Raw genomic sequence first — 16,801 nt, 5'->3', positions numbered from 1 at the left:
ATATTTACTTAAATGTGTATATAACTGGTATCATTATTATATATTATTAATTACTGACATTTGAGCAAGCACGTTTGAATATAAGCATGTTCAGTATTTGAGAAATTTTATTTAAGATTAAAGCATAAAGCCACTCTGTAAACATTTCACTTAGAAGGAATCAGATACCAGAAACTAATATTACACTGCATTTCTGAGATTGAAATAAATCCGTAAAAAAAAAAAAGGAATCAGAAAAGCAAGGAAGCTTTCAAAATAGACTTTCCATTCTATTCCTTGGACATTTTTTACTTTCTCTCCACCTCATCAACTTTTGGATTGTCTGTATTGCCAATTAAAGGCAATCGAAGAGATCAGCATGTAAAAACTCAATTTGTTTCAGAGAAACATTGTGTCACCAAATCGCAAGATTCTTTAGAGAGGAACACCTATTGACAAATGTTCTCTGCAGGTCTACAGTGCCTCTCACAGAAGGTCACAGAAGGACAGAACATCATCATTATGTCCTTCAGCAGATGAGGACTTGGGTAGGGCAACTACAATCTATATAAACGTCTTTCTGTTGATTTGGCGAAGTCCTGAGTTCCATATCATCCTTTCCATGTTAAACTTTCTCTTATATATAACCAATCTAAAATGGACACTAATGGGTCGACAAGGGGTTCTGAGATGTGGCAGCTTCTTTCATCCTTGAATGAGAACTGCATTCACTTTCTGTAAAGTTTGCCAGCCAAGGGAGTTGTAGCCTGTAGGATACTTCTACAGAGAAGGAATGTTTGGGGGATGGTAGCAGCCTGGGGGAAGTGAAAAGGAAATGAAAAGAGAGAAAAGAGAGAAGTAGAAAGGAAGAAAGAGAGAAAGAGAGAGAGAGAGAAAAGAAAAGAAAAGAAAAGAAAAGAAAAGAAAAGAAAAGAAAAGAAAAGAAAAGAAAAGAAAAGAAAAGAAAAAGAAATGACAAGTGCCCTAGAGGGACCCGCTTGTTCACAGGGCTGTGCCCACAGTAGTCCTGGCTTTCACCATTCATTCTTCTGTAGAAGAATTAACTAGAGGGGAGAAGCCAGAATTCAAGAGTGAGGCTTAGTCTAGTCTCTCAAATGTGTGAGTGCTTTAAACTCAAAATTCAAAAGGGACAATATAGCTTGGGCTCGCCAGAGTGGTATTTAGTACAGCATGATAATCAGAAGGAACAGTAGAACTTTTCTCATGCTGTGTCTCAAAATGCTCTCCTTTCTAGCCCACAGCAGTAAAGTATATTATGTTAAGTTTCTATTTTCTTTGATAATTTGACCTGACTTTCAAATGAAAGAAATATATGTACTACACATATAGCCTGTGTTTCCCAATATCATTTATTCCCACAAAGAAGTACTCATTTGTCTTAGTCTTATCCTCAGCTCTTAAACTCTGTGTCCTTATGAGTCTCATAGTCTTTGGATCTCAGTATGCACAGCTGTGGAAAACACAGGTAATAATTCTTGCCCAGTTGTCTTCATGTTGCCACATGGATTTCCTGGTACCACCTTAAATTTACCTTTCCCCAGACTATACTCATTGTCTCCTCCTTAAATACAGTTTCCTCTCTTTTCTTGGTTTATGTTAATGCCTCCTATCCTGTTGGCCAAACAAAACCCCAAGTCATATTTTATTCCTCCTGGTATCTCAGCTCTGTCATTAGTCATCCTGTCTTGTCACCTCTCCCTTGGCCATATCTCAGCCATGCCCCCTTTATTATCTCCGTCATCACTGATCTGATCTCTGACAATAGCTTCTTGCCTTCTAATCCATTCTCCTCACTGTCTCTAGGTATCTGTCTGAAATACAGTTTGGATCACTTACTCTACTCTGAAAAAATTGTGAATGTTCTTAAATGTACATATTATAAAATTTCTAGATAAAGACATGTACATAATAACTTACCAAGTCCTTTGAATGGAAGTCCATGTCCAATCTATATATAGGTAGAGTGTAGTTCCTGTAACTTACAATGGTTAAAAATATGTCACTTAAGTCTAGGGGTGCCTGAGTGGCTCAGTCAGTTAAGTGTCCAACTTCAGCTCAGGTCATGATCTCGCAGCTCCTGGGCTCAAGCCTCTGTCGGGCTCTTTGCTGACAGCTTGGAGCCTGGAGTCTGCTTCGGATTCTGTGTCTCAATCTTTCTCTGCCCCTCTACTGTTTGTGCTCTCTCTCTGTCTCCCTCAAAAATAAATAAACATTAAATATATATGTATAGATACATACATATATATGTATATTTGAAATGATTTGAAAATGATACTACTGTTTACCAGATGTCTGACTTTTGAACATTTAATTATGTGAAAGACATCTTCCTGCTATGATGGTCAAAAGAAAGATGAAGTATACCTCTCAGAATTGCTATAAGAATTAACTGAAAGAATTTAAGCAAAGCATCCAGGGCAGTCATGGTACCAGCAGAATAGGGGGGCTCAGAATAGTGTTAGTTCAGGGACAATATGGAAAATAGGCTGAAAATAAGACTCTAAATTGGTAATAATAATAATAGCAATAATAGTAAGTTGCTATTTTTGTATGAACTATTTCATAGCCTCTCACTGTTTCCTACTTATAGACCATTATATTCTTTCCCTATCCATTGAAATCTTTATCTTTCAAGCCCATGGATCAATTCTCCACAACCCCTTGGCTAGTCATGGTCCTTGTCAACATCAATCCCTGCAACATTTTCATGATCTCAATTTCATATATCCTTCTCTTTGTAAAAAAATTTTTTGATGTTTATTTTTGAGAGAGAGAGAGAGAGAGAATGAATGGAGGAGGGGCAGAGAGAGAGGGAGATACAGAATCCAAAGCAGGCTTCAGGCTCTGAGCTGTCAGCACAGAGTCCAACATGGGGCTTAAACTCATGAACAGTGAGATCATGACCTGAGCTGAAGTCAGATGCTTAACTGACTGAGCCACCCAGGTGTCCGTCACAGATCCTTCTCTTATCTCACTCTCTAGACCCTTATTTTCCTGTCTTCCATTTAGGACACTGGTTACAGCAAACCTTTGATTCCACAGGGAACTACAATTTGTTGATTCTGTGATGTTTTCTTGGTTCCCTCATCCTTTGTGTTTCCCTTTGGGTATTAAACAACTAAAACCCCATGAATTATTATTATAAACAATGATACACACCAAAGTTTTGCTTGCTGTTCTTTAATTTCATGTTAATTTCTTGGCGAAAGCCAACTCAAGTAAATGTTATTTTCTACCTACTCTCTACTTGTCCTGTAGCTGAATATAAGTAGAAGAAAATGTATTATTATGCTGACTAGTCTTTAAATTCAGAACTACTCATATTAAGTTGCCCCTTAATGCTGCTAGAGATTATATTAGTATCAGGCAGTCTCTCTCACAACATGCTCCTACTTGTATTTCACACCTTTTTCTTCTCAAACCTCCAACATTCTTCCTCTTTCCTTTACTCTCAGCTGGCCTTGCTTCTGATTTCCTAGAAAATAGTAGCAATCAGAAGGAGAGTTGTACAAGCTTCCTTATCTAACTTACAAACCTAAGCATGTATGTAAGCATATCATTTATCCCCTCAAATTTCTATAAAAAAATCTGCCCATGCTCTGGATTCCATCCTTTCTTGAAATGAAACAACAGAGCTTCTTCTTCTCCCTCATTATGAGTTTTTCCCACTCTGCTGGGTCATGTCCATCATCATACATACCTGCACTTGTATTTCCATCTCAACAAATTTTCCCTCGATTTTGTTTTTCCCTCCTCTACCACTCTGTTCTCTATTCTCTTCATTTCTTGACCTGTGTGACTTCACTCCAATACCTTCTTTGGTATTTCAGTCATGGTTCTGTCCCTAGCATTTCACTGCAAGTCCCCTTTACTGGGTTGACCGGTGACCTCCCTGTTGCTAAACTTAACAGTTAATTTCCAGTTCTCACATTACTTGGTCAGTAAGCAAATTGTGTCATATTTGATCACTTCCCCTTTCATGGCATTTATTGTTCCCCTGAGTTCTATTACACACTTTCCTGACTCTACTCTAAACTAAGTAATCAAATATTTACTTCAAACATGCTGAGCTGTGAATATCAGATTGCTCCAGATCCCAGGCTTTGAAAACCTCCCCTTTTTCCCCCATTTGTGTCTTTATATTTTGTCAGTCTTTATATTATGCCAATGTCTTCCAAATTTATATCTCTGTTCTTAAATTTTTACCTGCAGTCCTGAATCATACATCAAAATTCCTTCTTGATTTCTCAACTTTTGATTTCTTATAGGCATCTACAACTTATCAACAAAACCAAATACTTGTTTTTCTTCAACTCCCCTCCAAAGACTTTATTATTCCACAGATTTCCCCATCTCAGCAAAATCTACCTATTTCTCATAACTCAGGCCCAAATCCTTGGAGTAATTGTTAATTCTTTTCTTTTTCTTATATTCTATAACCGAAAAACATTATCAAGTTTCTGCAGTACTGTCACAATACATCCTGACTCCATGAAACAATATAATACTTAGTATTTGCTACAAAATAATAATAAGCACTGGTTGTGATTTTCAGTTTTGAGCTGAGTTATGGGAATAATGTGGTTCATCATATTATTCTGTCTAGTTTTGTGTTACTTAAATATTTTCATAGTAAAAACTTAAAGTAAAAAAATTTAAAAATAAAACATATACTGAATCTTACCACTTCTTTCACCCTTTGATTACCATCAAGCCTCATCTAAACTATTGCAATAATCTTTCAAAGCTGTTCTACCCAAAACAGTTGGAATACATCTTTTAAAACATACCTTAGATCCTGTTATCCTTTTACTTCAAAACCCTCCAGTAACTTTCCATCTCATTCATAGAATAAGTAGAAATACTTCCTGATCTGGTCCGTTGTCACCTGCCTGGTCTCATCACTTATTCTTACTATTTACCTTTTTGCTCACTTCTCTCTAGTCTCACTGACTTCCTCATAGTTCCTAAATATACCAAGAATCCTCCTTCCTCAAGATTTGTTCAGCTTGCCTAGAATGCTCCTCCCCTTGACATCCATGTGGATCATCATCTGTAAGTTCCGCTTAGTCTTTGGTTAAGTGGCACTTTCTCCTGGATGCCTTACCTGACCCCTATCATTCCCTAGACCCATTTTCATTCATATTTTTTTATCCACAGCTTTATCACCTCCTACTTATTGCTTCCTGTTTCCCTTTCTTAACTCCAGAATATAAGCTTCATGTGGGCAGGGATGTTCTTACCTCATTTATTCACTGAGCTATTCTTAGCACCTAGATCAATATGTAACCCAGTGCAAACACTCACAAAATATTCGCTGAATTGAAGCCCTGACATGTCAGCTACTATGTGAAACTCTCCACAGTCCTCAAGTCCAGAAGTAATTAATTTCTCCTTTATCCTCCCCTCCTACTTTGATTACTATTATATTATTCCTACCTTTTGTCCAGTTCAGTATCTATTTAAGTACATGCGTGTTTCCCCAGTGATGACTAAAATTAGATCTTATTTATAACTCCATCTCCAAGTGTCTAGTATTATGACTTCTGCAGACCATACTGATTGGGATTAATACAATAAAGATGGCAGAGAGACAGACGTGGTATTCTCAATAGATAGGGTTTTTTTTAACCAATAAAACAAGTTGTGTTACTGAGGAAGATGAATAAGCTGAGTGCAGTTCAATAAAAACTTTTTTTTTTAATTGAGAGAAAATAAAAGTTGATTTTGAAATTTGATTCCAATATCGCTGTTCATTTTCTCACTCTCAACTAGAGCAAATATACACCATATGTCTCTGAATGGTTAGCTGTGCTGTGTATTTGCTCATATAGGTTTATTTAGCTCCTTAACATAATAGCTTTTTAAAAGGTGGTGGATTTAACATTGCCTCAGACTAGCAATGACTTTATCAGTCAAATTACTCTAGCTCAGATTATCATTAATCTGTCTGACTGGTTAATGGTGTCAATAACGCAAGTACCATAGTTAACTTTTTTTTTTATTCAATCCCTTGGGTGCTTTCATTTCATAAGCTGGAGAGCAGCATAAATTCCAGAACCTGAAAGCCAGGACTCACAGAGATGCAATTGCTTCACAGATATTCAACTTTCCCCTCCTTGTACCTAAAAATCATTAGAATTAAAAGTGATTGGGNTCTCTCTCTCTCTCTCTCCTAGAAATAAATAAAACGTTAAAAAAAAAATTAAAAGTGATTGTTGGAATCGTACTACAACTTGCTGCTACTTAAACATTTAGAAGTTGATACTCGGGAGGGGTAAGTCACATGCCTAAGGCCACAGAGTAAGCATCCATGATGAGAGCGAGCATTTATTGAATTCTTACTGTGCCAGATGCCAGGCTAAGCATCTTACATAAATTAATTTATTTCATCCTCACAACAAAATGTTATCCACATGAGGCTTAAAGACGACATTCACATCTCTGATATACAGCTAGTAAGTTGTAGATCCAGGATGTAATGCCGACCTAATTCCAAAACAGGTGTTCTAAATCCTTACACCAACTTGCTCCTAACATAATTGGTGGGTTAACCTGGAAGAGAATCAGGCTTTCTTGATATTTTCAGAATTATGCCATGAATTTATTCTATAGACTTCTTTCCAACAATTTTCTGACTTAATGGCTAAGTTGATTTGCATCATTTATTTATCAGTTATAAACACAGTAGCAAAGTTTATATGTATGTATAGAACATTATACTTCCCATTCACTAATCTAAAATTACTTACGGAGTGTGACAGCAGTGTAGCCAAAAGGTTAAGGTAATGTGGCTATGGAATTCAACTGCATGGATTTTAGTCCTGGCTCAGACTTACTGGCAGTGTGGCCCAGAGCCAAGTACTGGTGCTTTAGATTCCTCATTTGGGATAATAATAGTAACTGATATGTAAGGTTATGATGACTTTAAAAACAGTACCTGAAACAGTTGCTTATTGCCTGTGCTCCAAAAGCACTCAATTCTTGTTAGCCAGTGCTATGTGCAAATTCTTGTGTGCATTAGAAATAAAAATTAATGTGAGGTGTCTGGGTGGCTCGGTTGGTTAAGGCTTCGACTTCAGCGCAGGTCATAATCTCAAGGTTTGTGGGCTTGAGCCCCGTGTTGGGCTCTGTGCTGACATCTCAGAGCCTGCAACTTGCTTCAGATTCTGTGTTACTATCTATCTCTGTCCCTCCCCTGCTCTCTGTCTTTCAATTTCTCTCTCTCTCTCTCTCTCAAAAATAAACATTGAAAAAAAGAAATAAAATCAATGAAATATAGGGGTTCCCCAATTTATGTTTAAAGGAGACTTTATTGTTTTACATGTTTGCCCATTTGATCCTCTGATAAGGCAGGTATGATAATTTCCATTTTATAGATATGCATGCCTTACTCTGTTCAGAAACCCTAAAAAACACTGCCTGAGAAGCTACACAACTAGTAAATATTAGAAGAAAGATTTAAATGCCAGGTTTCAAGTCCAGTGATCTTGTTACCATAACATACAAAGTAAAAGATATTTCCTAAAAGAGGTACATATAAAGCACCCTGGGAGTTCAGATGAGAGAATTAAAACACTTTCACGAGCATCATTCAATTTAATCCTCACAATAACCCTGTGAGGTAGGCAGATAAGGGACTGGTATCTTCATTTTGCAAATGAAGTGGGGAAGACTCCAAGATAGCCCCTGACTTGCTCAAGGTCACACACCCATTCTGTGGCAGAACAAAGGCTAGACTGGTCTTCCAACTTGCAGCCCTGTATGCTTTACATTGCTTTATGCTGCCTCAGAAAACCTCTGCTCAGTGCTCAGGATTAGAGGCCACCTTTTCATGATTGACACGGAGGATTCATTTTAGAATTCATTGTGCATTTTCAACGTGGCATTTACATACTCGTTTCCTCTCCTCAGCTCTGATGCCTGTGCAGCTGATGAAGTTAGTTATAAAAGGAGGGTGTTGTGAAAGAAAGAGAACAAGACTCAGAATCCAAAGCTCCATGTTCTGGTCCTGGCTTAAAGCCTGGTAAAGTTAGTCCCCCTTTCACTCTGCTTCTCTGTAAAATGTAAAACCCCGTCCTTTCCACCTCAAAATGTTCTTAGATCATTGAATAAGAGAATAGTGATTTAATTCTTCCAATGGACTTAATATATACTGAAAAATAAAACATGCTCTCTATAAATGCCATATACAAATGAATGACCCATTATTCACTTGTGAGTTGCCTATGCATCCGGCTCTGTGTTGGGAAGAATAGAGAAGCCAACAGTCTTTTTGGAGGCAGTTTAGCAATGTTGGGAGGATTATTCCACTGAAGCATATATAACTGCACACTGAATTAAGAGCCTAAAGGAAAGGAACGTGTTTTGTGAGAGATGGAAAGTGTGCATGGTTTCAGTGCCATGGCCAGATCTGTATTTTGAAAAGATGGCTATCACTGCAGAGTGGAAGCTAGACTGATATGGTCAGCCAAGTGGATGTCAGAAAGCCATTGAAGCTATAGCTGAGGTCTAGGCAATAAATTAAGGTGGATCAGACTAAGGCTGGATTACTGGAGATGGAGCAGTAGAAACATATCATTCTAGAGATATATAGGAAGTGAAATTGATGGGAGCAAGTGACAGATTGACATTCATGGTAAGGGAACGGATGTGTTCAGGGATAGTTCCTAATTTTCTGGCTTATTTAAATGGAAAGATGGTAGGGTAACTCGCTGACATTAGGATGCTGGAAAAGACCCAGATTTGAGAATGCAGATGATAAATTCAGCTCCAGACATGTTGGTTTTTATGTACATTCAAGTGGGAATGTCAAGTAGAGCCTTCAGAATAAGGAAACTGTCTGGAACTCAGAGGAAAAGTTTGGGCCAGAAACATGTATCAGTATCAGGACTTTGTCAACATATGGATGGTGACTAAAGTTAGAAAAGGAGAAATAGTCCATCCCTCCCCATAAAAAATAAATAAATAAAAGAAGAGGACTCAGAACTGACTCATGTTTATTAAGGGGCAGAGGCTGAAACTCAACAAAATAAATAATTTAAAACAAAAAGCTTTTTTTTCATGAAAAGATAGTTCTTTTTATGTTTTTTGTTGCAGTAGCTATTTGTTATGTAACTAGTCTCTTGGACATGTATTAAATCTGAAACAAAGATATAGTAAAATAAACGTTTCAAAAGTCTGTTCCTCAGACTACATTTTTTAAAAATTCAAGAAAAAAACAGAATTGTTAGCCAAAATTTAGTCAAAATCTCTCTGACCCAATAGATGATGTCCATTTTCCATTATGCTTTACCTGGTAACAAATCATCTCTGAACCTGCTTTTCCTTCAAGATAGTACTTGATTCCAGACTCTCTTGTTCTGGGATCATAAGGAGTGCAGCACTGCGTAGTTGTTGCTGCTATTACTTTGAGCCCTATTCTAGTAACCACCGTATTTCAGTTTTGAAATCTTCTCATCATTGTACCATTGTTGTTCTCACTAAAGAATTAAAAGTGAAAAATGGAATGGATAAAAATGGGATGCTAAAAATCGTTCCATTAAAAATAGCATAGTTCCGGGGCGCCTGGGTGGCTTAGTTGGTTAAGCGTCTGACTTTCGCTTAGGTCATGATCTCGCGGTTCGTGGGTTCGAGCCCCGCGTCGTGCTCTGTGCTGGCTGCCAGCTCGGAGCCTGGAGCCTATTTCAGAGTCTGTGTCTCCCTCTCTCTCTGACCCTCCCCTGCTCACACTGTCTCTCTCTCTCTCCTAGAAATAAATAAAAATATTAAAAAAAAAAAAAAGAAATAGCATACTTCCTTCCCTATAAAGCACCATGAATGTAACTCATCCCCCTTGAAGCAACTACTCAGGTATCTGATACCACAAGACAGCATTGGTATCAGCTCAGCTCACAGCTGTAAGTAGATGTTAACACCCTGATTCACTTGAGCAAGACAATATCTGTTTACTTAATATGTGTATTAGGGATACGCTATTATAAATGATCCAGTAAGAAATAGTATTATGTTTACTCTTTAAACTGTATTTAGTTTGGAATTGTAAATACGGAAGTGCTGAATTCAATTAAACACACACACACACACACACACACACACACACACACACACACACTTTTCTATTCCCAGCAAAGAATATTAGATTAGAAAGTCTCCTTTGAGTAGATCCCATTCTGTTTTCAAATAATGAAAATAAGAACCAGGAAGGTGAAGTGGCATGCCAAAGGCCACACAACTAAGTTGGGATGGAAAAATGGAATTGAATCCAGCTCTCTAAACATTTTGGAGATCATGCTATGTGGAGATGTTATGCAGTTATTCTATTATAATTTTTACATTTATTTATGCATTCATTTAAAAATTTGTAAGCACAGTAACATAGCCAGTTTTATGTTCAGTGGGTATGTATGCTGACTGCCAGCAAAATGTGAATGGAATATGGCTTGCCACTAAAGTAACTCACAATTGAGTTAAAGACAGGCATGTCTATTAATACAATGTGATATATGCTACAATAGATCTACAAACCAAGAGCAGCAAAAGCATGAAAGGGAGAGATTTAATGCTTCTAGAATCTGAGGACATGATGGTAGGAAAGGTTCAGCAAGAGATTTCCTTTGAAGTGGATTTGAAGAATGAACAAGCTTTTGCCAAAGGAGAAGGAACTATGAATCAGGAGAATGTAACTCCAGGATAATTGAAACTAAACTAAACAACTAAACTAAACTAAATTAAATTAAATTAAACTAATGAAAGGCAGAATGGCAATAGCCAGGGAAGCAGAGATGGATATGGTGTTATAGAGCACGGTCACTCATTGTAGGTGAGTGTGAAAAGGTTTGAGCCACATCTTAAAGGTCTTTAGATCTTGTCACAGGAAGTTGAGATGCATTAGTCATAAAATGACAGCCAGCACAATGTTTGGGACATGGAGTTGACAGATTGCATATGTTAGAAGAGTATCTCTATCAATAGAAAGAAAGAACGGGAGAAAACCAATGACAAAAATAAAAATAAGGAAAAGCTATTATTATAATATAATACATTGTAAGTATAAAACAGAGAAGGGGTTGGTTTCAGGCACAGGAAGATATAGCCTAACCAGAGTTAGGTCTTTAAAATTTTTTTTTAAATGTTTATTATTTATTTTAGAAAGACAGAGACAGAGAGAGAGAACAAGTGGGAGAAAGGCAGAGAGAGGGGGAGACACAGAATCTGAAGCAGGCTCCAGGCTCTGAGCTGTTAACACAGAGCTAGGTGTGAGGCTCAATCTCAGGAGCTGTGAGATCATGACCTGAGGCAACGTCAGATGCTTACCTGTCTGAGCCACCCAGCTGTCCCCAGAGTTAGGTCTTACTGCAACTTGTTCAAGGGTGCATGCCATGCTACCATCTTGGATTTCATGCCTCACAATGTATTGGCACCCAAGACTTTACCATCTGATTTCAGAAAAGTAGCAGCATTGTCATTATTAGGTCAAAGAGTGTGCTTCTAGAACATAGCAGTTGTTTCCTAAGAAATCTCCACCAGGTAACCCAAAGCACCTAAAACTAGAATTTACAAGAAAGAAATATCCCCTATTTGTGGACTCTTCTTGGTCTAATGTAAAAGTCAAAGAGGGCAAATTGCCTACTGTTGTATCAGCCAGCAGGAGGAGACAGACTTTTTATATTCATATTCGGTGTGAATGAATGCAAACTGAACGGATCTGGAAAGCACAAGTGACCTGTTCCCTTTACTTCAGTCAACTAATCTTGAACCTGCCTGAGCTCCACACTACCAACTCAGAGTCAGGGGGAATGGAAGTAAAGGAATGAAATTTTGGTAATACAGCTAATGCCACAGACCATGATTCTGAGCTCTGTGGATTTGAGAGGCAATTATGTCTTTAGAATCACAGGAGAGAACTTCACCAAGAGACTGCTGGCCTGAGGCCCTGCTACCTTCCCCTGAGGTCATCAGTGCAGTGACAGGCATAACATCCCAAACACAATAATTGGGTAAACTCCTAACATCTATGATTCTTTGTTCTCCAACACCTAGTGTGTTTATTTGCCCATTTACAGAGAAATGTGAGCCAGAGTGTTCAGAGAGAAAATTGTAATTACCAACTGGTCCAACGTGGAGACTCTGGAGATTGTAACCATTTCAGGTGGCTGGCATTGGCTTATTGTGAGACCAGAGAAACACAGAGTAATAAATTGCCCTTCCAAACTCAGAGTTTACTTACTTGTTGGGAAATGATTTGTGATGTTTTATTTTTCAACCATTAAGGCATGAAAAGAATGATCAAAAGCCCCTGAAAACCTTTGGGGCTTGTAACTGAACAAATCTGTGAGGGAAGACAGGCAGGAAATGCTGTGTTCCCAGAATACATTTGTATGCCTTTAGCAGTATGGAGTCCCCCACCTACCCCCGCCACCCAGTAGGACCTAAGGAAGTACCAGAGCAGCCTGGCAACAAAGGCCAGACACCAGCAGTGTGGACAGCACATTTCACAGGGCTGTTCAGCTATGCTGTGCAATGCAGAGAACACCAATTTTTTCCTCAATTTGCTGTCCACAAAGCCTACACCTTTTAAAGAGTTACTATTTTCATTATTGCGTTTTGTTCAGTACCTCTAGTTATAACCACCTTTAAAATTTAACTTATCTCGGAAAACAAAATTAACTTTACAGAAAACGTTTTAAAAGTGTTTGGGTTTTTTTTGAGGGATGGGGTGGGGTGGCAGGGGAGCAAGCCCATAGCGCTCAATGAAACCCATTTATGTACCTTTTCTTTATGATTGTACCTCTTATTAATTTCTCTCCTCAGATTCCTAGTTTTAAATACTTTGTGGAAAGTCCTTTCCTTGGACTTATTTCCTATGAGCTTATGGTGTCATTTTGTTATAAGAATAAAAATAAGAGCAGTTACTACCATGGATATGAGACTTCATATTGATGACCAGGCACATGCCTACTGCTTTATGTGGTTTCTGCATCTCATTCAATTCTTTAGAAACCCTACGAGGTAAACATTTTTATGGCACCAATTAGCACTTGAGGAATCAGGCTTGGCTAAACTGAGAGAGCCAAAAGAACAATTCAAGACTGAAGAGTGCTGAATCCACTCCAGTCTAAAAAACATTTTGATTGTGATCTCACTTTGATGACATGAGCAGGTTTCTGGAAAGTGGCACATAAATTGAAATGTCTAGATTAAATCATTATTAAGTCATTAACAGTGTACATTGAATAGGTGCCTGTGTGGCTCAGTTAATCATCTGACTTCAGCTCAGATCATGGTTTCACACTGTGGGTTCAAGCCCCACGTTGCGCTCTGTGCTGACAGTTCAGAGCCTGGAGCCTGCTTCAGATTCTGTGTCTCCCTCTCTCTGTCCCTCCCCCACTCACACTCTGTCTCTCTCTCAAAAATGAATAAACATTAAAAAAGAAAGAGTATACATTGAAGAAACCAGTGTACTTTCAATCCAGGAATGTACTAGCATGTGGTTAGGGTTGGGGCATAGAGCTGTGTTGAAGGTATTTGTGGAGAAAGCATACTTTATTTGCTTAAATTGTATTTTTCCCCAGATTCCTACCATAGAAGTTTTTTCTAAAAATGCTTTGTTCACACTTTGTGTAAAATCAAGTATAGTCAATAAGTATACTTTTTTCATGACTATAATTAATTTGGGATACTTTTTTGAGGCCGATATAGATTATGGGAACTTAAAACTCCTCTCTCCATAATAAAAACCAGCATCTGCTTTTATATGTGAGTGATATTTTCATTATATGATGTTTGACATTCATACATGGGCATGCCCAGATTTTCTTGCCTCTTCTTCCTTTGAAGAATGTCTGTTCAAGAGATTATGCCAGCATGTCCCAGAATACAGTCCTTTCAGCTAAATTCTTTAGTAGTATAAGAATAAAGTTGATTATGAAAGCCATTTTTCCTTATAGATACCTAAGAAGTTTGGTATGCAAATCTGACCTTCAGTGAAAACTATTTTACTTGGGTTTCTAGAAAAGATATCACATCAGATGACAGATTCATCTCACAGTGGTTTCTGAATGCCTCCCATCCCTTTTTCTCTTTGCAGCCTTATGTCTTCTACCCAAAGTGCCTATGATCCAAATAGACCCCTCATTTTCCCACAGTTGTTGAATGATTTCATTACTGTGTTTAAAGGATGAAGCTCCAGCCTTCATTGTTAAGTCTGCTATCTCCTAACTGTAAGCCCTTTGAAAAAACAAACACTGTTTTTCCAAATTACACTTTTGCATCTGTATAATGATGATAAAATATCACTATCTATATAAAAGAGCTGCATGAGACAATGTATCTAAAAGTTCTGTTAAGGAAAAATAAATAAGATGCAAAAATCCATATATCCATAAGGCATATGTTCTGATTGTGAGGGTTTTCTTTTATAAAGCAACTTGTTGGCCTACCTAATCTTAGAGGGGTGGAATAGAGTAGTGTGATATGTGGTATGTGGGAGCATTATCAGAGGTCTTAGCTTTACCTACTTTCCATTACTGTTGAATCCCACTCAGATCCCTCCCCTCCTAGAAGTCAGCCTTGCAGCAACTTAACACAGCACTCCTAAAAGAATACCTAAACCTTAGCCTGTATCTAGATTCATACAGTGTGTTTATTTTTTATAGAGGTAAATATACATAACATAATATTTATAGGTTTAACCATTTTTAATATGGAATTCTGTGGCATTAAGTACATTTACCTGTCTTAGAACTATCAACACTTTCTATCTCCAGAACTTTGTCATCTTCCCAACTGAAACTATACCCATTAAATAATTTCCTCTGCCCTCCCCCTCTAGACCCTGGTAACCACCCCAGGTACATATTTTAATTATTATCAGTACTGGATGAAATAACTACCTACCATAACAAAGAAGCCCTAAAATTTACAATGGTTCAAAACTGACTCTATAAAGTAAAAAAAGAATGTTTCTGATTGACAAGCAGTTCTCCCAGCTATTCTGCATAATTCTTGCAAATCTGGACTTCTCCAACATCCGAATATGGCTCCCAAGGATCCTATGCTTGACTACCCCAAACCCACAGATGAAGGAAGAGAACACAGAAGTAACCACAGGTGCAGTTTTTCAAGGCCAGGGCTGGAATTAGCACATGTTGTGTAACCTCAGACTCACTGGGTATACTCAGTCACATGACCTTGTCTAGTTCCCACAGGGGCTGGGAAATACAGCCTAGCACATGAAGAAGAAATAGGTTTGAAGATGAACTAGTCAGTCTCTGCTATATCAGTCAAATTAAGATTGTACACATGCTCAAGAATCATCATTGATGCCCTTAGAACTTTGCTTTTATTTTTCTCTTTGGAGACTGACTTTGCCCTGACAGAAAACTAGGTCTTATTTTAAATATTTTCTCAAACAAAATAAAACCAAGTGAAAAATTAAAATGCACATATAATTCCACTGAAATGCAAGAGATAGTGTCTAGAAATAGAAGCCTTAAATATTAGTTGAGTAGAGGTGCCTGGGTGGTTCAGTGGGTTGAGCATCAGACTCTTGGATTTTCTCAGGTTATGATCCCAGGGCCATGGAATCAAGCCCTGCATTGGGCTTTGCACTGAGTATGAAGCCTGCTTAAGAGTTTCTCCCTTTACCCCCTCCCCTACTCATGTATGCTCGCTCGCTCTCTTTCTCTCTCTCTCACTCTCTCGTTAAAAAAAGAAGAAGAAGAAATGGTTGGCTAGTTTAGAAGGAGTCTCTTCTTCACCTGTCAGTCAATTATATGAGACCAATGAGGATATAAATGTCTACAATAATGTGTGTCCTTAAAGAATACTTTAATAGTTATTATTTTTTATATGTTGGCATCTATATTCGTAGGGCTTGTCCTCTCTTAATGTGTACTACACCTGGCACCACGATCAGCAGATTAATTCATTTGTCTGGAACCACTGAGGCAGTTTTTGGTTGGGGAATGAATTGTACACATGTAGATGTGGCTTGATGAACAAAGCAAGTAGACATGCGTTGCAATTTCTTCTCACGTAGAAAGGCATCTACCCCCCTTCACTGATTGCACTTAACATAACCACAGGAGCTCAAGCTCCATGCACATCAACACTTAGCATCTGCCTTTTCCTTTCATACAATGAAAGAAAATGCATAAATGCATTTGTTGGCAATACTGACAAAGACCAATTTGTGGAATAATTGAAACCTTGATTCCTGTCATTAGCTGGATGTTTACAAAATGCATATTCCTGTCTACATTCCAGATGTTTCTTTTTATTTTAATAGCTCTTTGTCATGGGTTGTGAATTCTAAATTGTAAAGTGTCAAGAGAAAAGACTTTAGTGTTCAACTTGCATGGGAATGGCATAAACTCGAACTCCCCCCAAACCTGTAATATTTATCTCATAGGCCCTTCCAGTCTATTTCCCATAGTAGGCCAGAGGCCTTGATTTACAGCAGAGTCAACATCAAATGAGTAAGCAGACTTTGGTCCACTTCACTGCTTTGGCACATTAAATAAAAGTTTGGCTGAAAGTATTGCCGTTAAAATAATCTTTCCCTGAAACTTTTATTTCCCAGGGAACGAGCATTGAATACATCCCAGCCGGGGTCCCTTCAGCTTACCGTGGGAAACCTGAAGCCAGAAGCCATGTACACCTTCCGAGTTGTGGCCTACAATGAGTGGGGACCAGGCGAGAGTTCTCAGCCCATCAAAGTGGCCACTCAGCCTGAGTGTGAGTATGAAAATAGAAAGGCATATTTAGAAGCTATTTCTTCCTGCTGGCAATATCCTTT

At 38.1% G+C, this 16,801-nt stretch overlaps 1 protein-coding gene across 1 annotated transcript in view; it reads left to right on the top strand.

The window, feature by feature from the left end:
* DCC (DCC netrin 1 receptor) overlaps positions 1 to 16,801 on the top strand; it is a 750,532-nt gene that overhangs the window by 398,354 nt on the left and 335,377 nt on the right. The window contains exon 9 of the mRNA XM_077777558.1: positions 16,586 to 16,740. Within this exon, the coding sequence (XP_077633684.1) occupies positions 16,586 to 16,740 (155 nt within the window). The remainder of the gene's footprint in view (positions 1 to 16,585; positions 16,741 to 16,801) is intronic.

Source organism: Crocuta crocuta, unplaced genomic scaffold (assembly GCF_008692635.1).
Source record: "Crocuta crocuta isolate KB4526 unplaced genomic scaffold, BGI_CrCroc_1.0 scaffold36, whole genome shotgun sequence".
Lineage (NCBI taxonomy): Eukaryota > Metazoa > Chordata > Mammalia > Carnivora > Hyaenidae > Crocuta > Crocuta crocuta.
The sequence above is the reverse complement of the archived record's forward strand: the minus strand, read 5'-3'. Positions and strand labels throughout refer to the sequence as shown.